The sequence below is a fragment of the Mastigoproctus giganteus genome, chromosome 3 (assembly GCF_048544385.1).
Source record: "Mastigoproctus giganteus isolate SK-2022 chromosome 3, ASM4854438v1, whole genome shotgun sequence".
NCBI lineage: Eukaryota > Metazoa > Arthropoda > Arachnida > Uropygi > Thelyphonidae > Mastigoproctus > Mastigoproctus giganteus.
Window position 1 is genome coordinate 248,670,243 of NC_143577.1, and position 22,743 is coordinate 248,692,985.

The 22,743-nt window shown below is 38.5% G+C and overlaps 1 protein-coding gene across 6 annotated transcripts in view; it reads right to left on the reverse strand.

Annotated features, from left to right (window-relative positions):
- Positions 1-22,743, reverse strand: part of LOC150089016 (rab GTPase-binding effector protein 1-like) — a 367,033-nt gene that overhangs the window by 66,945 nt on the left and 277,345 nt on the right. For all 6 annotated transcript variants that reach the window (XM_090369775.1, XM_090369776.1, XM_090369773.1 and 3 more), the window contains 3 exons: positions 17,884-17,922; positions 15,911-16,012; positions 425-614 (listed from right to left, as the gene is read on the reverse strand). In XM_090369775.1, coding sequence (XP_090225901.1) covers positions 425-614; positions 15,911-16,012; positions 17,884-17,922 — 331 coding nt within the window. The remainder of the gene's footprint in view (positions 1-424; positions 615-15,910; positions 16,013-17,883; positions 17,923-22,743) is intronic.

Genomic DNA, 22,743 nt, shown 5'->3' on the forward strand with positions numbered 1-22,743 from the left:
TTACAGCAAGGAATTTAATAAATGAAACAAGGCAAACCTGTTTATTCATCTAACAGTCATGTACCACTGGTATATTACTGATATAAGACTGGTATATAACTGTATGCACAAAGATTTCTTAGAAATGAAATCATTTTCAACCAAAATTGTTCAGAAGAGCACAGACCACAGACTGCTATATAACAGATTTATAGACAAATATGGAAGTCAAATTTCTAGTAAGAATTGGTTTCAGAAAATTAAATAATGGGATTTGTTTCTCCTCCCCCACTTTAGCAAATAGCACAAGCTAGAGAAAAGACACTTAAATTAAAGAAGGATAGTTGTATATTGGATATAAGAATTTTATATTATCTCAAGTACCATCAACTCCAAACCCGCCATATAATCTTAGAAATAGATAATATAAAAAAAAGCCACTTGCCTACTTGTTCCCTAAGAGAGTCAATATCTTGCATTAATGTATCTTCTAATCTTTCTTTAGCATTTTGTTCAGATGTCAGTTGATTTTTTAAAAAGAGAATCTCGCCTTTTAAAGAACCTTCAGTTCGCTCTTTTGAAATAAGGGCAGTGATCAAATCTTCGTGAAGCTTCAAACAGTGAAACTGCATTTCCTAAGAGGAGAGACAGAGAACATATGGCTTCATAAAAAAATGTAAACATATCTATATTCCTTGATAAGCATATCTTCTATATAAAATAAGTTATGTATAAGCAAGTTCATTTAGGTTATGAGGTCTAATTTTCATAGCATGAAAGTGAATCGTACTCATATATGCAATGAAGAGGATGATCAGCAAACAAATTACAGCAGTCTCATACACGAGATCACCGTATAACATTTGCTGATTCTTTAAAGTGCTTCCCATTAGATGGCATATAAGAGAATGATAGCAGTATTGTGGTGACAAGCAGGTGTTTGAAATAGTCAACCCTATTTTTCTTTGCAAGAGTAGTTATGTTATCAAATTTTTGCACCTAAATAGGACCAATCCCACTGATATTCACCTGAAAATATTGGAGACCATTCTGAAGGCCTCATGGAATGAAAAAATATATGCAGTTAGGTGTATAAGTTCTGGGAAGAATGAGAATCATGAAAGAATGAGACCTAACAATCAAGACCACAAAGCAGCTGTTCTGAGGTCAAGTTGCTACTCTTGAGATAGAGATTACAAAGGACAGAAGAATAACACTGAATGAGATTAAAACATCAATTGTAATATCTGTGTATATAATTTTACACTAGGAATTGCAAACAGAAAAAAGTTTCAGCCATAGGAAGCACCCAGGATGCTTACCCAAAATCAGAAAGGCTCGCTTCAACATGTGACAAGCCATGCTCATACAAGATGCTGCAACAAATGATATTTCATACCATGGATGAAATATGAATCTTAATATTTAATTTAGAGACTAAGCTCCACTCTGACTAATGGAATGATTCACCACTACTGAAGAAATAAATGTTGTTGCATCTGTAAAGGGATGATGAGCACCATTTTTCTGGTATTAATGGCATTATCCGCACACACTGCATTCCTTAGTGGTACTACTATCACAGGAAGCAGCTATCTAGTAGCATATGTTCTTCCTAACTTTGTGGAAGGAATGTCCACATCTCATGAATCAATGCTTACTTTCATGACAACAATGTCACTAAACTCAATATTGTGCTGAGGAGCAATATTATTTCTGGAAAAAATAATCTTGCTCCTCAGCTTATTCCACATCTTCTGGATTTCAGAGGACTTCAGAAAATAAATTCTGGTTAAGAAATAAAATATTTCAACACTTTTATACACCATAATAAATTAAAATCACATTACAAACTCTATACCTGGTTCTTGTTAACATGCACAATGAGTAAGAACAAGGAGTGCAAATTTGTCCTTTTCAAACTGCTGATGTTATGTCACAAGAGGCAACTCTAATCCAGTGTTTAGACACATTTTCACTGCTTACTGTTCACCAGCCCCCAACTCCTTACTTAATTTTATTGTTGAAAAGGCTATTCCATAACACCCCTATATTTCTCCCCTTATTTATATTTAAAACAACCTGGCTAAACTTCTTGAAATTAAAAAAAAATAGCTTCTCTTATTTTCTCTTTTCAAAGTCTTTCCCCTCCTATTACAACAAAGTTCATATCACTATATGCCTGGATATATCCCAGCATATGCTCTGCCAATTCTTTGGTGTTCCCTTTAGCCATGTGTTTGTTGTTTTCATCTATACGAGTTTTGTTTGTTGTTTTCATCTATACGAGTTTTGTTTGTTGTTTTCATCTATATGAGTTTTAACTCTTCTCTTTATCTCACTCAAGGAGAATTATGGAAGATGTGTTCATGACCATCGGGCGTCGATGGATTGGCCGTGGTGGACCCATTGCCTGGCCCCCACACGCTCACCTGATATATCGAGCCTTGATTTCTTTCTGTGGGGGGCCCTCAATCTATCGTGTATGAATCGCCTGTGGAGATGGAAATCGATCTCGTCGCGAGACTCGTCTGCACTGCTGCCACTGTCAAAGAAACTCCAGGTATGTTCGACCGTGTCCGCCAATCCATGCTGCATCGGTGTCACGCATGCATCGGGTCTCATGGTGGAACATTCGAGCATCTGTTGTAACATCATGAAATGCATCCATCTCATACTCCATTGTCAATATTATGTCAAATAAATTTTTAACGCTAATTACTGTCTTGTGTCATTTCTGCTTCTTGTGCCTCTGCTACTACTTTCCCGTGACATTTCCGGTTATGGGTTCCTATGCAATTCACATTCCTTTAGACGTTACCTACCTCCTCTAAACGTTTGTACCAATATTGTTGAGACACCCTGTATATATATAGCATTTAGCATTAGTAGAAGCATAGGATGCAAGAAAGCAAGCTTATGCAGCATCAGCAAAAAAAAAAAAAAAAAACAGCTTCCATTTTACCCTTCCATTCGTTCCAAATACCTGTCCAGCTCAGCCTTAAATTTATTTAAGCTATCAACTTTCACACCAAAGGATGGAAGTCTGTTCCAACAACCAACTATCCGCTGGCTAAATGCAAACTTCTGCACATCTATTTTTTCCTCAATTTGAATTTATGCCCTCTCAGGTATTATTCTGAGCAAGAGGAAGAATCCCATCAGCATTGAGCATGCTCAAACCATTCAAGGCTTTATACACCTCAATCAGATCACCTCGCAGGTACCTAAGTCTCCAGACACAGTAATTTGCAAAATTTAAGCCTTTCTTTGTAAGAGCAACCCTTTGTTCCATTCACTAATCTTGCTGCCCTTCTCTGTACTCGTTCCAACAGCTCTACATCCTTCTTAAAATGAGGCCTCCGGACCAGTATACAGTACTCAAGATGTGGCCTGACCATTGCCTTATACAAGGGGTTAATCACCTCCTTATCCCTGCTAGAAAAATTCCTGTATATAATTGACAAGACACCATGAGCTACTCTTGCAAACCGTCTGCACTGCTCAGAAAACTTCATATCTGCCTGCACAATTACCTCCCAGGTCTTTTTCACTCCCTACTACTGTCAGTGTAGTACCACAGAGTTGATACGTCACTCTGGGGTTACTGCTTCCCATATGTAGTACTTTACATTTGTCAATGTTAAACTTCATTTGCCACCTCACAGCCCATCTGCTCAAGTTTTCTAGATCCTGTTGCAGCAGCATACTGTCATTAGTGTCCGTAACAACCGTATCAACCTTTGTATTGTCTGCAAACTTGGGCATTAAGCTTGATATACCATCATCAATATCATTTATAAATACAGAAAACAACAATGGACCCAACACTGAACCCTGAGGGACTCCACTAATAACATTAGTCCACGATGAGCAGTGTCCATTGATTACCGCTCTCTGTCTTCTCCCACTCAACTATTCCTTTATCCATAGCAGCAATTTGTCTCCAATGCCACACTGCTCCAATTTGTGCAGCAGTCTTCCATGTGCAACAGTATCAAAAGCCTTTCTAAGATCAAAATATATGATATCAAAGTTATTCCCTGCATCCAGTATCTTTGTGACCACATCATAGTATCCAATCAAATTGGTCAGGCAAGACTTTCCCCTAACAAAACCATGCTGTGTCTGAGCTTTACTGAAGTCTTGTGTAGATGATCCTGCAGTGCTTCTTTAAGCAGTGCCTTTATTAATTTTCCTGGAACAGAAGTTAAACTAACAAGTCTATAATTACGTGTGTTGCCTTGTTAAACTAACAAGTCTATAATTAACGTGTGTTGTGTTGTTAGTTCATCTGACCTCCATTTAGGCCTAAACCTTGAACAATATTTCTTAGTTGGTATGTAAAGCCTAGTAGCTTCCAAGATAAATTCTTTGAATGCTTCCCATTTTGAATTTGCTGTTGGTCCCACCGTATAGAATTTAAATACTGTCTCAGCCCACCGTAGTCACCTTTATGAAAGCAAAAACCCTTCCCCCTTTGATCTTCCTTTGTGAATTGGGGTCACATTTGCACATCTCCAGTCCAATGGTACCTTCCCTGAGTCCAAAGAAGCTCTCATAATTTCATAATTATGGCTAAGGGTTTGCTTACTTCCTTTGCTGCTTCCTTTAATACAACTGGATAGATCCCATTCACCCCGGGTGCCTTTTTTATGTTTATCTTCAACAATTTCTCCTCCACTTTCCTCTAAGTTATTACAAAATCATCTAGCTCACTGCCAGTGTTCCCCTCCCTAAATAACTCCTCATGTGTGAATGTAAATGCAAAATACTCATTTAGTTTGTTGGCCAACCCGAGAAGGATCATCAACAGTTGAACCATCAATATCCAGTGGACCAATCTGATTTATCCCTTTCCTTCTAGAGTTTACATAGGTAAAGAACTCTTTGCTGTTTTTCTTTGCATCCTTTGCCAAAGATTACTCATAATCTGCCTTTGCCTGCCTAACCTCCTTTGTGACTTGGTTACAGAGCAGCTTATATCTATCATAAGCTTCCATGTCACCCATTAATTTATATGTATCTCATGCATTTTTCTTGTCTGCCATATGTCTCACTAGTTCATCTGACCTCCATTTAGGCCTAAACCTTGAACAATATTTCTTAGTTGGTATGTAAAGCCTAGTAGCTTCCAAGATAAATTCTTTGAATGCTTCCCATTTTGAATTTGCTGTTGGTCCCACCGTATAGAATTTAAATACTGTCTCAGCCCACCGTAGTCACCTTTATGAAAGCAAAAACCCTTCCCTTTACCACTGATGATAGTTACTTCTTTGAGTAAATCCCACTTCAGCACACTGTGATCACTGCCACCTAGTGGTTGCTTTATCTGCAGATTCTTAATGCATGAAGAATCACTACTGAGAATCAAATCAAGAGTATTACTCCCTCTATTTGCCTCCCAAACATGCTGATGTAGAAAACAATCATCCAATAAATCCACAAAAGCCTTGCTAGTGTGTGAGTGACCAACCCACAGATTCCAGTCAATATCTGGGAAATTAAAATCCCGATTATAAGACAGTACAGACCTTTCCCTGTACAGTTTTTTATTATACTCATCAGAGTCATTAAGCCTATAAACACACTCCTACTCTCAATTTTGATCTCCCAATGCTTATGTCACACCAAACTGACTCGACACTGTACTGTCCAGCTTCACTTCCTTGGATTTTATGTGTTTCTTAACTAATAGCATAACCCCTCCTCACTTCCTATCCAGCCTATACTTTCTGTACACATTGTACTCCCCAAATTCTAGTTCTGCATTTCTTATATCTGTGTGACACCACATCTCTGATATCCCAACAATATCTGCCTTTGATGTTTTGAGCAATTTATTTACCAAACTCCTAGCTTTGGTGTACATTCAAGTATACATGCACCTGTTCCTATTCTTAGCTACCCTAACACAACACAACACATGCATTTACTTGTACTGCAATGACTCTCCGCTGTCTCTGAAATACCTTGCATCTTGTTTTCCAGGCTGCTGCTCATTCCAATAGAAGCATTGGAAGAATCACTTTCTCATGTGCCAATGGTTACTGTTAATCTATTAGTCCTTGTATTCCCCAAAGCTAGCAGTTTTCCAACCTACCTAACACTGCCTCGATAGCATCAGCAAATATTCTTGCACCCTTTTTATTTAAGTGTATCCTATCCCTGTAGAAGCAGTCTCTCCTGTTAACAAGTACAGACTAGGATGAAAAAAAATTCTATATATATATATATTTATAATCCCCTTTTTGGATAATATATATATATATATATATATATATATATATATATATAATCCAAAAATTAAATAGAGGGGTAAAAAATAAAAGTAATAAAAAATAAATAAGAAAAAATAGTAAAAAAGCTAAGATCAGTGGGAGCAGAAAAGCACGAACTACTAGACGTTGCGTATAATAAACTTGAATAAATTATATGCCAGTAGCATGGCAAAGCAGTAGAGTGAAAACAAACTTAACCAAAAAAAAGAAAAAAAGATAAAATACAGGGGGGAAAGAAAAAAAAAAATAAAGAGGAGGGTACTGTTGAAGCAACATTACTAATATAATTTAGAAAATACAAGCCAATTCAAAAGAAATTTAGCGGCGCCACCAAATTGGCACCTGTTTCTGAATTATGTGAAATCTCACTAAAGTGAAAGTAGGGAGTACCTACAGTATGTGATCAAATGAACTAAAAATAATAATTAATAAAATAAAATAGACTGATCATTATGCCCCATCTTGAGGGAGGACCACGAGGCCAATAACAGACAGGAAATCACTGCATTTCGATTGCTAAACAAATCCATGCAATGGCAGAATGATACTAAAATCAAACCACCGATGCAATATATTTGCATAGCAGTGGTCCTTATGTTTAGATGAGAAGAAAATTCACTACATTACCATTATGGGGGACTTGAATGCTAAGGTTAGAAAAAGACAAAACAGTGCAGAAAGGAGAACTAAAAGAAATTTTGGAATTGGTGAAAGAAATGAAAGACTTGTGGAATTTGCAGAATCTCGAGGATTGTCAGTAATGAACACTTTTTTCAAGAAAAGGTTGAACATGGAAGAGTCCAAATTGATTAACAACTAATGAAATCGACTTCATCCTCACTAACAGAAGATATAACATGAACGATGTTACTGTCCTGAACAAGGTAAGTGTTGGAAGTGATCACAGAATGGTAAGATGCACGCTTGATATACATGTAAGAAAAGAAACAAAAAAACTGACTCCAGTAAATATTAAGGTCTTTGAGATAACAGAAGAGGAGAAAAAGCAATATATACTGGAACTTAAGAACAAGTCTGAGCTTCTCCAGACTGCTCAGGACCAAGATATTGATGAGGTATATTACAACTTTTTGAAAGTGATAAAGCTCAAGAAACCTATAGGTAAAAATAAGTCAAGGAACACTTGTCATGATGAACTGAAGGCGACAAAAGAAGAGCAACATAAACACTGACAAGGAGAAAATTGAGTATACTGAGTTATGCAAAGCCATTAGAAAGAGACTCAGAGAGGACATAAGAAGATTTAACACAAGAAAAGTAGAACAAGCATTAAGGAAAAACTAAGGACTTAAATCAGCAGCCATTACCAGCAATTGTGCAGTAATACAGACAGACAAATGATACTGAAACTGAAGAAGACTACTATAGAGAATTATACAAGGAGGGAGGGAATGATGCCAGCAGTGGGGAAGATAGATTGCAAATTAGTAACACATACAATATACCTGATATGCTTCCTGATGAGGTAGAACATGCATTGGAGAAAATGAAGAATCAGAAAGTCCTGGGGGGGAAGATGAAGTTACTGTAGAGTTGTTAAAATTGGGAGAAAGAGACTTGACACAAAAACTGGCAAGCCTCTTCACAAAATGCATTAGAAAAGGTGTGATGCCTAAGGAGTGGAATAATGCATTCATAGTTTTCCACATAAGAAAGAAGATAAATCAGAAATTGGAAATTATAGACCAATTAGCTTGTTATCCCACATCTACAAGTTGTTCACAAGTGTCATTACTAACAGATTAGTAAGAATACTTGATGAGAATCAACCGAGAGAGCAAGTTGGCTTTAGGAGAGGATTCACAACTATGGATCACCTTCACTTAATATCACAGCTAATGGAGAAAGAAAATGAATATAAAACACCATTATGCCTGGCAATTGTGCATTATGAAAAGGCATTTGACTCCATACAGCATAAGGAAATGTTTCGGGCACTGGAAAGACAAGGCATAGATACCCCATATATTATGATTTTGAAGAAAATATATGAGAACGCTACCTCCTTTATTAGACTAGACAAATACAGTAGCAAATTTAAAATTGAGAAAGGCGTTGGACAAGGAGACACAATATCTCCGAAGTTGTTTACTGCTGCCCTTCAGGAAGCTTTCAGAAGATTAGACTGGTCGCAGAAAGCAGTCAATGTGAATGGAAAGCACATAAACCATTTACGATTTGCAGATGACATTGTGGTCATAAGCCACGATCCCAAAGAATTAGAAGAAAATCTTAATCAGTTATGCACAGTTAGTAAGGATTTTGGACTAAAGATGAATACGGCTAAAACAAAAGTAATGATGAACAAGTATGCCACAAATAAGGAAATAATGATTGAAGGAGCAGTAATTGAAAAGGTGGAGTCATATACTTATCTGAGACAAGTTATTAGCTGTAATAAAGATAAATGGCTGGACATCAAGAGAAGAATAAATTTTGGATGGATAGCATTCAGAAAATATAATCAAATACTGAGGAGCAATATCCCAGTTTGTCTGAAACATAAAATAATGAACCAATGTATACTCCCCACCATAGGTGCCTCCGTAGCCAGGTGGGAAGGAGCAGCAGTGCGTAGCACACGCTTTTTAATTAGACCAGGATTCGAGCCCATCACCACCAAATACGGAGGATGCGGAAAGGTCTGGAAATGACCACATACATATCCCGGAGCAATATGGTCTTAGTTGCAAATAGTAGTAGTAGTAGTGGCATGTGATGCAAGAAAGCAACTGTATGAGCTTATGCAGCATCAGCCAAAAAAATAAAAAAATAAAAAATAAAAAATAAAAAAAAAATAAATAAAAAAATCACACCATTCCCTCCAAATGCCTGTCCAGTTCCTCCTTAAATTTATTCAACCTATCAACTTCCACAACGACAGATGGAAGTTTGTTCCAGCAATTAACCACCCGCTGGCTAAAGGCAAATTTCCGCACATCTATTCTACATCTGTCTTTTCTTAATTTGAATTTATGCCCCCTTAGGTTCGTAATCTGAACAAGTGGAAGGATCCCATCAGAATTCAGCGTGCTCAACCCATTCAAGGCCTTATATACCTCAATCAGATCACCGCGCAGGTGCCTAGTCTCCAGCCACTGCAATTTGCAGAACTCGTGTCACCCTTCGATCCCCCTTTGTGAATTGGGGATACATTTGCACATCTCCAGTCCGTGGGAACCTCCCCTGAGTCCAAGGATGCTCTCATAATTATGGCTAAGGGTTTGCTTAGTTGCTTTGCAGCCTCCTTTAATATAACTGGATAGATCCCATCCACCCCAGGTGCTTTTCTTATGTTTAACTTCAACAATTTCTCCTCCACTTTGCTTTCAGTTATTACAAAATCATTAAGTATCCTGCTACAATTTGATAACCTTCTGCCATTTTCAAACCTTAATAACTCCTCATGTGTGAGTGTAGATGCAAAATACTCATTCAGTTTGTTTGCTATCTGAGCAGGATCATCAACAGTCGAACCATCAATGTCAAGTGGACCAATCAGATTCATCCCCTTCCTTTTAGAGTTTATATAAGTAAAGCAACGGGGATGTAGCCTCCCCGTTGCTTTTCAACATCGTGGTCGACGCCATTATGAGGCAAGCATTCAGAAACAGACAGGGCATACAATATGACAAGGATCACTATGTGACTGACCTGATGTTTGCTGATGATAGTGCTATCCTTGCCGGTAACGACGCTGAAGCCACGGACATCCTCTATGACATTGCCCGCATTGCCCGGCCATACGGTTTGAAGATCAATGCTGGTAAGACAAAGGCCCTGACAACAGATGGGTCGCAAGCCACCATCTATCTCGAAGGCGTCCAGATCGAGCAAGTGCAGGACTTTAAATACCTTGGGTCGCTGGTCCAGGAGAAGAAAGTTGCATCCACCATGGAAATCCACAGCAGAATTGGACAGGCGGCCACTGCGTTCGCCTCGCTCAAATGGTGTCTGTGGAAGAGGACCAACATTTCCACAAAGACTAAAATCCGACTCTTCCGGACTTTGATCCTGCCCATTCTTCTTTACGGATCGGAAACATGGATTTGTCTCAAGTTAGATTTGAACAAACTTGAGGTATTCCAAATGCGATGCCTGCGGCAGATCTTGGGCATCTCTCTTCGCGACCGCATCACTAATGATACCATCCGCGCCAGATGCCAACAGCAACCAACCATTGCCGACCAAATCCACAGGCGCCTCCGTAGCCAGGAGGGAAGGAGCAGCAGTGCGTAGCACACGCTTCTTGATTAGACCGGGGTTCGATCCCGTCACCACCAAATACGGAGGATGCGGAAAGGTCAGGGAATGACCACCGCATATTCCCGGAGCAATATGGCCTTAGTTGCTAATGCTCCTAAAAAAAAAAAAAAACCAAACCAAATCCAGAAGCGAAGGCTTAGATGGTTTGGCCACGTATGTAGAATGGGCACGAACAGAATACCATCCACACTCCTTTGGAGACAACGACCCACCCAATGGAGCATCCAACGGACCGCGCCTAGGAAAATGTGGGCCAAGCAAGTAAGTAGAAAATGACTTGAGGAGCCGACGTCTCGACCTTAACCAGGCCAGGACTGACGCCATGGATCGTAAGGTATGGAAGAACATCACAGAGCAAGTCCGAAACCCTGCGGCACCTACAGCAGCATACTGGTTGCGTGGCCAACCGCCTCCCCCAGCTGCCAGCTAAGGACCAAAGAAGAAGAAGAAGAATATAAGTAAAGAAATTCTTGCTGTTTTTCTTAGCATCTTTTACCAAGGATTTCTCGTAATCTGCCTTCACCTGCCTAACCTCCTTTGTGACCTGATTACAGACTAGCTTATATCTGCCATAGGCTTCTGAGTCGCTTGATAATTTATATGCATCCCGTGCATTTTTCTTCTCTGTTACGAGTCTCATTAGTTCGTATGATAACCATTTAGGCCTAAACCTTGAACAATATTTCTTAATAGGTATGAAACTTTTAGTAGCATCCACAATTAATTCCTTGAATGCTTCCCACTTAGAATTTACTGTTGGTAACATCGTCAGTTGATCCCACTGTACAGAATTTAAAAACTGTCGGAGACCACTGTACTCATCTTTACGGAAGCAAAAACCCTTTCCTTTACACCCCTGATGGTAATTAAATCTTTAAGTAAATCCCACATCAGTACACTGTGATCACTGCCCTAAATACCAAATAACAAACAAACAAACAAACAAACTCCCCACCATGACTTATGAAACTTGGGCACTCACCAAAAGAATGGAAGAGAAGCTGAGAACTACACAGCGAAGAATGGAACAAATTATATTGGGAATCAGACTGTTAGATAAGAAGAGAAACACATGGATTAGGCAGCAAACTCGAGTAAAGGACATTCTTATCAAAACTAAAGAACTAAAATGGACAGGACACATAGCTCGAAGAAAACCTGGAAGACAACGATGGAGATGGACAGATGAAATTCATGAGTTTGTGGGTAATAAATTGATGGCCATTGCACAAAACCGAAGGAACTGGAAAGTTGCTGGAGAGGCCTTCATCCTGCAGAGGATTGAAAATGGGCTGATGATGATGATGGTCCTTATGCAGTAAAAAATAATAAGACAAGAAACCTAGTACTCGCATTGCTAATCCATACCACTGAGTATATTAGGAACATTGCTTCAACAGTACGCTCCTCTTTATTAATCCCCCCCCCCCACACACTTTTTACTTTTTTTTTTTTTTTTTTTTATTATTTTATTGGTTAAGTTCATTTTCACCCTACTGGTTTGCCATGCTACCGGCATATATTTTATTTAAGTTTATATATATATATATATATATATATACACACATAAAAGGCAGCTATAGTGTATCATTTTGGCTTCTTGTTGGAAAATCATGAAATGCCCAGAAATTAAATTTGGAATGGACTGTGTCTATATCATGCAAAAATAAGGCTCAAAAAAAAATCTAAAAAAACAACACCAGGGTGCATTTGGTCCTCTATGCAGGCACACAACAAAATTTATTTGATCAAGTTACAGAACAGCCATCTCTATTGCAAATATACTGTCAATTCAGTAAATCATGTCAGCAGTTGTCTCAAGCATTAGACAAGGAATGTTACCAACATGCCTTGTGATTTTTTCTTTCAAGTCAGTCAAAGACCAAATACTGCCTTTACAAACTCTATCCTTGATATGTCCCATAACCAGAATTTCCAAGCATTAAGGTCCAGAGAGAGCAAGGTAACCAAATATTAAGAAATATGTGGTAATTTGTCAAATATGATCCAAAAAAGCTGCTTACTACAATTAGCTTGCAGACTAATGCAAGTATTCTATCAAACTGCCATTCCTCTGGTCTTTTCCACTTACCATCACATTGGATCTGACCACTCTGTGATGATCCAAGCAACACTGTTTAGATGATTTCCTGCCAAGATAGATCAATGCCAAATACGTAGAAAGCAGTACTACGAGATATGATCCATCAAGCATTTTCAAAACCTGTTTTTACCATAAATTAAATCAGCCTTCTTATTACAGCAATACTAAATTACTACTAAATACCACTGCCCAAAATCATTTTAGTGTTAGCACTGACAAATGATGCAAGAAAACAAGCTTATATTGCATCAGCAAAGAAAAAAAACAAAAAAACAGTACTTCCCATATCACTTGTTCATCTCCTCTAATAACATCTATCCTGCATATGCTACCATCCTCAATTTGAATTTGTTACCCGTGTGTGTGTGTGTGTGTGTGTGTGTGTGTTGTCAGAGAGAAAGAAATTCCATGAGCATTGGGCTTACTCAATCCATTTGAATCCTTAGATACCTCGATCAAATCACCTCGCAGGTGATTTGATCGAGTTAAATGTTTTTACTCCAGATGCTGCAATTTGTAGAAATAAAGCCTTTCCTGGTAAGAGAACCCTTTCACTCCCCCACTAATCTCATTGCACTTGTCTGCAATTGTTTCAATGGATCTACATTTTTCCTAAAATGTGGCTTCCAGACCTGTATGCAGTACTCAAGGTGTGGCCTAACCATTGTCTTATAAAATGGGATAATCACCTTATCTTTGCTGTAAAATTTCTGGATATCATTGGCAAAAAACTCCATGAGCAATCCTGGTAGCCTGTTAGCACTGTCTTAATCTTTTTTGTGATTTGACTAAAGATTAATTTATATCTACTTCACAGCCTTCTACAGGGTGTCTCAAAAATATTGGTACAAACGTTTAGAGGAGGTAGGTAACATCTAAAGGAATGTGAATCGCATAGGAACCCATAACCGGAAATGTCACGGGAAAGTAGTAGCAGAGGCACAAGAAGCAGAAATGACACAAGACAGTAATTAGTGGCAAACATTTATTTGACACAATATTAACAATGGAGTACGAGATGGATGCATTTCATGATGTTACAACAGATGCTCGAAGGTTCCACCATGAGACGCGATGCATTTGTGACACTGACGCAGCATGGATTGGCAGACACGGTCGAACACACCTGGAGTTTCTTTGACAGTAGCAACAGTGCAGATGAGTCTCACCACGAGATCGATTTCCGTCTCCACAGGCAATTCATACCCGATAGATTTGAGGGCCCCCCCACAGAAAGAAATCAAGGCTCGATAAATCAGGTGAGCGTGGGGGCCAGGCAACAGGTTCACCACGGCCAATCCATCGACGCCCAAAACACCTGTTAAAATGGTCACGAACACACTTTCCATAATGGACAGGCGCCCCATCATGTTGAAACCAAATGTTGCGTCTCACATTTGCTGGAACATCGTCAAGTAACCTTGGTAGAACTTGTTCAAGAAAGATCCGATATTTAGCGGAGTTGATGCGGAATGGTAACAGGTATGGGCCGACTAAGCAGTCACCGACCATACCTGCCCACACATTTATTGCGAAGCGATGTTGTGCAGCATGGGGGCGTACACCGTGTGGGTTGTCATGAGCCCACACATTGTGCTGATTGAATAAGTCATCCCGAGTGAAATAAGCCTCATCTGTGAACAAAACATAGGCTGTAAAATTCAAGTCTTGAACACTTTCTTGGAGAAACCACTGCGCAAAAGCCACACGTGCAGGATGACCTTGGGGGAGCAGTAACTGAACCCTTCGGAGATGAAAGGGGTATAAGGAATCGTCGTGCCAGACATGCTGTACACTGCAACGAGACACTCCTAGGGCAGAGGCAATGGCACGTGTGCTGGTAGTAGGATTATTCTGGACGGCATTCAATACAATTTCTTCCATGGCAGGAGTTCACTTCGAACATGGTCTGCCCGCACTAACTTTTTGTTACCTCTAAATGACCCATAATCGCACAAATTTTGATGCACACGTGCAAACAAATGGTGGTCCAATACATGTCTGTCTGGGAAAGGTTCTCCATAAATTCGTTCAGTGGCTCGTCCATTGCCCTCTGCTAATCCATACGCTAGGTGCATGTCTGCCAGCTCACAGTTCGTATATCGATGCATTTTCAGGTGGTAGATGACTTTCATCAACCGGTGAAATACCACCACTTTGCTTATTGGAGGCTTGAAGTGGTGAAACCCATGTTTAGTCTCTAGAGCAAAGTTTCCAGCATCCCCCCCATACTTCTCCTTCAACCCATGCATGGTACTATGTACTATAGGTTTTGATACCTTTCGTGTTTGGGGTTTTCATAAAAAAAAAAAAAAAAAAATGCTCTTTGTGCGGTGACTACTGCTCGAATTAGTAAACCAGAAATTTTCCTCTCGCGAACTGATCAACAGTGCCATCTACCGACTTACGGTGACGTTTCCGGTTATGGGTTCCTATGCGATTCATATTCCTTTAGATGTTACCTACCTCCCCTAAACGTTTGTACCAATATTTTTGAGACACCCTGTATATCATCTGATAATTTATATGCATCCCATGCATTTTTCTTCTCATCAAATCAACAATACTGTGGTCTTTTTTCTTACCATCAACATTGGCTCTAACCACTGAGTGATGATCGAAACAACATTGTATGATTTCTTGCAAAGGTGGCTGCAATGCCAAATATGTAGGAAGCACTACTAGGAGACTAGGCACCTGCACGGTGATCTGATTGAGGTGTATAAGGCCTTGAATGGGTTGAGCTCGCTGAATTCTGATGGGATCCTTCCACTTGTTCAGATTACAAACCTAAGGGGGCATAAATTCAAATTAAGAAAAGACAGATGTAGAACAGATGTGCAGAAATTTGCCTTTAGCCAGCGGGTGGTTAATTGCTGGAACAAACTTCCATCAGTCATTGTGGAAGTTGATAGGTTGAATAAATTTAAGGAGGAACTGGACAGGCATTTGGAGGGAATGGTGTGATTTTTTTTTTTTTTGGCTGATGCTGGCATAAGCTCATACACTTGCTTTCTTGCATCACATGCCACTACTACTACTAGCTGAGAGCTAATTTACACTAACAAGCTAATCTTTCCAAAGTTAATGTATGGCACATTAAATGTTTTTACTACCAAACACATGTGGTATACATTTCAACTGTTATTAGGATGACAATAATACTATAACAACAATTTCATGAATTATTATTAGCAACAATGTAATTGATTAAATGTAACAAATAATAACTGAATAAAGAAAGAAATTTGTTTCATACCTCTGGATTGTCAGGAAGATTAATTATTTCATTCTGCATTTGTTGAGCTTGAATAATATACTTTCCTATCAGAGCATTATTTTCTGTTTGTAGCCTATTTACCTGTGGGGAAAAATTATCCAATTAAAATATCAAACATAATTAAAAACAAGGGCAGAAATTTACTAACTATATTCCCATAAACATCAAAATAGCACAACAAGCAAAGATTTCCACAATTTTCACAATTATGAAAAGAAAACTGGTGCAAAAGTAAATTTAACATTTTTAATAATTAATATGCACTAGATGTATGCACTGTTGAATGATATTGAGTCTGAAAAGGTCAGTAGAAGCCCTGGAGAGTAAAACAAATCTGTGGGCTTAGTTACTGAAGTGTCTAGAACTATGATGCTAAGTAATGCTTTCCAGAATGACTTTGGCCAGAGATGATATGTCAAGTGCCAGATGCTCTGATTTCCAAATGTGGTAATTTTTGGTGGGAACAAGGAGACTCAATTATTAAAGAAACTGGGATTTTTTTTTTTTTTTTTTTGTAATACAGACATACATATTTAGAGACGTAATCCTACAACCCACTACCTGGACCAAAGACCATCCGTGGATAGTAACTTGTATCAGTATAATATTCAGAAGCTATTGCGAGAGTATAAATTGTAAGGGGGGGAAAACTCAAAATGTAATAGGAGTAAAAAGCGAAGGAAGCATACCCACTTAACCTCAACTAAAGAGGATAGATATTGGCTTAAACCATCTGCACATCCTAGTGAGCCAGGTTTGCGTCTCTGCCACTGAGAGGATGTTCCATTATCTGACTGCTCTTAAAAGAGACTTCCTTTTAAAAACTTTATCAATAAATTTATTGAAAACACATCTGCCACTGCTTGGCCACATGGCTGAATGTCATACATCTACAACACTGGGTCGGCATCAGGAGATCTCTCACCCAATGAGATGACCAGTCTATAAAAATCCTCGTCCAGGCCATCAGAATTCTTCTGATAGCTCCAGACACTTCCAAGGACACAGTTAAGGCCAGAGGACCCTCTGGGCTTATTCTTGGTCAATATAGTCACTTCTTTGAGCATCTGATTCTGAGAAATCCCACATTCCACCAGATTTCTCTCAAAAAGCTCTTGAAGAAAATCCTTCCACCTCCAGGCCTAGCTCCCTTATTTGTGGACCTTCTGTTATCTGTACCACATCATAGTCCGATGCTGCTTCAATAGCAGCGAGTCTGCCTTTAATCAGCCTTATAGCAATTATTTTTGTCTTTGGAAGAACAGGTCTTATATTCTCCACAGGTTCATCCTTGATTTAATCACTGGTAGTAAATTATTCAGATTTTGCCTCTCTCTCCCCCCCCCCCCCAGCTGCCTGCCCAGACCACAGGGAGGTGGAGCTTTTCACAAAAGTAAAACTGGAGAAAATGCCAAACGCAAAAATATCTTATCAGAAGCAGCAAACAAGTCGCTCAGATACTGCAAATATAATAATCCTTGGCACCCGAGCCAAGGTTTCTTCTCAATACAGATATATGGAAGAGAACCAGGTAAGTCTGCTAGGCCTGATCTTACAATGTGCATACCAGCCTCCATAAATTTACCAGGACCATAACTTGGCACCTCCGTAGCCAGGTCGGTAGGAGCAGCAGTGCGTAGCACACGCTTCTTGATTAGACCAGGGGTTCGTGCCCACGACCACAAAATAAGGAGAGGTCAGGGAATGACCACCGCATATCCCCGGAGCAATATGGCCTTAGTTGCTAATGCTCCTAAAAACTGAATAACAACAACAGGACCATAACTTATCTTCTGAGAATCATATATTTAGGTCAATTATGTCATATCTATCTATTTTTAGCTGAAGTGATGGAGTGCATTTAATGTACATGAATGGTTCATCATTTATCAATATGCATTATTTATACTTTTTAAATTAACTAAGCCCAAAAAAATTGCTATTCTACATACCTCAGCCTTCATTGTTTCCCTGTCTTTGGTAACTTGTTTCTGAAATAAAATTAATGGTATTTAATTATCATTAATTTGTGTGAGATGAGATGCTAATTTCTAAGAAGCAGAATACTGAAAAATTGAAAACTTAATTTTTGGTTATGAATGAAGTGTATATTTTGTACAGTTATATAGTATTTTTCAATATTTTCAATAATAAAGCTTGAACAAATAAGAGTTTAGGATATCAGATAAGAAAATGATTGACACAAAAGTATAACAGAAAATCACTCGAAAGAAATGGCATTTTAACAATAACATAAAGCTTTGTCAACATTTTTTTTTTTTTTTTTTTACAGAGAATTGATATGGAATTCTAGAAGAATAAAATTTGCAAAGAGCTACTTAAAACTGACAGAACTTTGTAAATCAAGTGTGGCTGAACATGCTTGGTTTACAAAGTTCTTGGTTCTATGCAAGATGAACACAAGATAAAAAATGGTGCATGCTCACCATTTTTCAATTTTTCATTCATAAGAACTTTTTACTGTCCTGATATCTGCAGTTAATCTCTCATGAGAGAAATTCTGCAATGCAAGTAAAATTTACAAATCAACCTAAAAGTATGGTTTAATTGACGCAAACTATTTTTAATATAATCTCTATATTAAAAATAGAGTTTGCTATATACCTCTAACACAGGTTCCATCTCTCCATTCCCCATATAAAATGGATTGTATCAACAAATTAAGGACATTATCATATAAAAGGCTGATAAAGGTGGCAGTGTAGTCATCCTAAATGGATTGGATTATCAACATAAGCTTCTCCAAGTTTTGCAAGATCAGGGTACCTACATTACTGATAGTTTTCCTTAAAAATAAAGACAATAATAACTGTTTAATAGCTGTTAGAAACAAAAAGGAAACTGATCTTCTTACATACCTACACAGTATTAAAAACAAATTCCAGTTTTATTTCAACATCCAAAACTACACAACCTAGAAAATTTATCAAGGATAATTAGGTATCATACAGAGATTTGGCTTTTACTAATCTATCTTCCTCCCCTCTTAAAATTATTTTTACCTCTCTTGAATTTTCCCAAATTTAGAGTTCTAAATACAGCTCTGGCACATAATTTCATTAGTAAAGTTCAGTTAGGAAATGATTTACTGGCATCATTTGATATGGCATCCTTATATACTTACTGGAAGTTGTACTGTATGCTATGTTGACACTGATCATGCTTTTATCTAGTTATATGAACTTTTTCCACAGGACGTCATACTAATAAACTTACAACTGTCATCTCTGGTAATATTATTAAATTAATCACCTTTCTTATTCAGGAAAATGCTCTAGATTTGGCTCAGATACTTATAAATATACTTAAGGATGGCCTGTGGGCTTAGGAATATCTGTCTCCCAAACACAGGAATTTATTTGCCATCTATGGAAGATCGCATTCTAAATTCTGTCCCTTCAAATGTTAAATTATTCATCCACTATTCAAATGACATTGTTCGCTGCTGAGCAACAACTATTAATAACCTCTTTCATAGTTTAACTCAATTCACGATAGGTCGAAATAAACAATAACATTAATTTTTCAAACTTTAGCATTTTCAAAGAAACTGCCTGCTTAAAAAGTCACAAAGTCTTGGAATGCACTTCAAGCTCATCAAATTTATTAACTATACTCCTAGCATTGGTGTACATGCATCTGTTTCTACTCTTAGTTACCCTAAAACAGCCCATGTATTTACCTGTTCCACTATGACTCCCAACAGTCCAGGAAATCTGCATTGTCTTGCTTTCCAGGCTGTTGCTCATTCTAATAGAAGTGGTGCAAGAATCACTTTTGCCTCTGCCTGCAGCCACTGTTAACCATTTAGTCTGTGTATCTCCCCCAAGCTAGCAGTTTTCCGAACCACCTAACACTGCGTCGATAGCATCAGCAAATATTCTTGCACCCTTTCTATTTCTAGATCATCCTATTATACTTCAAGGAGACATTCAAAAAACCAAAACAAAGAACAATTTTTGTGGATAAACTGTTAGCAAATCATAATGAAAACTAAAAACCTCTCTGTGAACTCAGAAATTTAACTTTATGATAACTTTATAACTGAAGTCTTGTCTAAATGATCCTGCAGTGCTTCTTTAACTAGTGCCTCCATTAATTTTCCTGGAACAGAAGTTAAGCTCACAGGTCTATAATTACTTGTGTCAGCCTTTGATCCTCCTTTGTGAATTGGAGTCACATTTGCACATTTCCAGTCTATGGGTACCTCCCCTGAGTCCAAGGAAGCTCTCATAATTATGGCTAAGGGTTTGCTTACTTCCTTTGCTGCCTCCTTTAATATAACTGGATAGATCCCATCCACCCCGGGTGCCTTTCTTGTGTTTTCTTGTGTTTTCTTGTTTTCTTGTCTAATATCCATATTTATAGCTATAACTGGCTTATTTTGTACATTTTTATGTATATCTATTTATGTGTGTGTGTGTGTCCTGTATACCTTATGTAAATCTTATTTATGTATATTGTATTGCTTATTGTATTCTTTCTGTTCATCTACTATAAGGTTCTTTGCTTTCATAAAGATGAATAGAGTGGTCTCAGATAGTTTTTAAATTCTATACAATGGGACCAACTGATGTGTTACCATCAGAAAATTCTAAATGGGAAGCATTCAAGGAATTAATCTTCGAAGCTACTAGGTTTTTCATACCAACTAAGAAATACTCTTCAAGGTTTAGGCCTAAATGGATGTTAGATGAACTAATGAGACTAGTGGCAGAGAAGAAAAATTGCACGAGATGTATAAGGTCAACACCAAAAATGTTTCTGGATTGAAAATCGTCAATTCTTAATTTCAGCATGAGAAAAATGAATATAACATTTAAAACGCTTAGCTCTTGGTTCCATGATATAGCCCCTCTTATGATTTAGGGGAATACTGGTGAATACTAGGGAATTTTGGAGTCTAGAGAATAGACAGGTTGGTAACACTGAAACAGGAACTGATATGCTACCATGTTTTTTTTTTTTTTTTTCTGTGTATTATTTACCTCGCAAGTGATGATATGAGTGATGTTCATTTTTTTTTTTTTTTTTTCCAGGTTTACGGACAAAAATTATGTAAAAAGCCAGGATGCTACGTAAATGTGTTAACAGTGTTGACAATTTTTGTTATGTGTTTGGTGATGTGATATTTTCCACTCAGAAATGCCAATTGACTCCACTTGTGAAGAACAGCCCACTACCATTATTTTTGCTGTAATGTAGGGGATGAAGACTCATCCCCTACATTACAACATCCCTTGAAACCTCATATTTGCTGCAACACATGTGCAGTAAATCTCCGTGGATGGTTGAATAACAGAGGACATTCAATGCCTTTTGCCATCCCAATGATTTGGAGGGTGCCTTCAAATCATGTAAATGACTGTTATTCCCGCATGGTGCCTCCTCTTCAGCATGGGGCATGTCAAAAAAAATAAAAGGAAGTGGACTGTGGAATACCCCAACATCCCATCAGCTATCTGACCAGTGGCACATGGGGATGGTCTGTCTGTACCTCACCCTCCAGAAGAGTACACTTTGGAGTCTGATGAAGATGGGGACAGTGTGAGGAATGATGGTCAACCTGGGCCTTCAACATCACAGGATCCTGATTTTGTGCCAAAACCCGAGTCACTGAGTGAGCCGCACAGAATCACTCAAGGTGAACTAAGTGATCTAATTCGAGACTTAGATCTATCGAAAGATAAAGCAGAGCTTCTGGGATCAAGGCTCCAACAGTGGAATCTTCTGCAACCAAATATCAAGGTGTCTGTGTACAAGAGCAGGCAGAATGCTTTGACTCCATATTTTAAAAGTGAAAACAACCTTGTTGTCTGCTGTGATGCCAATGGTTTGATGACAGCTTTTAATGTGGAGCACAACCCACAGAACTGGAGGCTATTCATATACTCATCAAAGCTAAGTTTAAATACTGTTTTGCTCCACAATGGCAACACTCTTCCTTCAATTCCTCTAGGCCATGTGTTCACATGAAGGAGACATATGAGAATATGAAATTAATTCTGGAAGCAATGAAGTACAAAGACCACCAATGGCAGATCTGTGGAGACCTGAAGGTGATTGCAATACTGCTGAGCATGCAGTTGGGATACACGAAGTACTGCTGTTCCTATGTGAGTGGGACAGTTGGGCTAGGTCCTCACACTACAAGAGAAAAGTCTGGCCTCTAAGGGAAAGTCTGTGCCCCAGGGAAAAAATGTCCAGCACAATCCTCTGGTTGATCAAAGCAAAATTCTTCTGCCCCCCCCCCCCACACACACACACATCAAACTGGGACTCATGAAGAACTTTGTTAAGGGGATGAACCAGAATGGAAAAGCTTTCAAGTACCTGAGAGGGCAATTTCCACTGCTGAGTGATGCTGAGGTTAAGGAAGGAATCTTTCTTCGTCCGCAAATTTGTTAACTTTTAAAGGATGAAAACTTTGAGCAAGTCCTCCAGGGTAATGAGAATGCAGCTTGGGAAGCCTTTAAAAGTGTTGTGCATGACTTCCTGGGAAACCAAAGAGCTGGGAACTATGTTGAGACTGCGAGCAACCTAGAAAAGTATCATCAATTAGGCTGCAACATGTCACTGAAAATCCACTTTCTCGACTCTCATCTGGACTTTTTCCCTGACAACTGTGGTGCAGTGAGTGACAAGCACAATGAGCAATTCCACCAAGACATTTCAGCAATGGAAAGAAGATATCAGGGTAGGTGGAATGCTTCTATGCCTGCTGACTACTGTTGGACAGTAACAAGAGATGCCGCGGAAGTGGAATACAAGCAACAAGCGAAAAGAGGGTG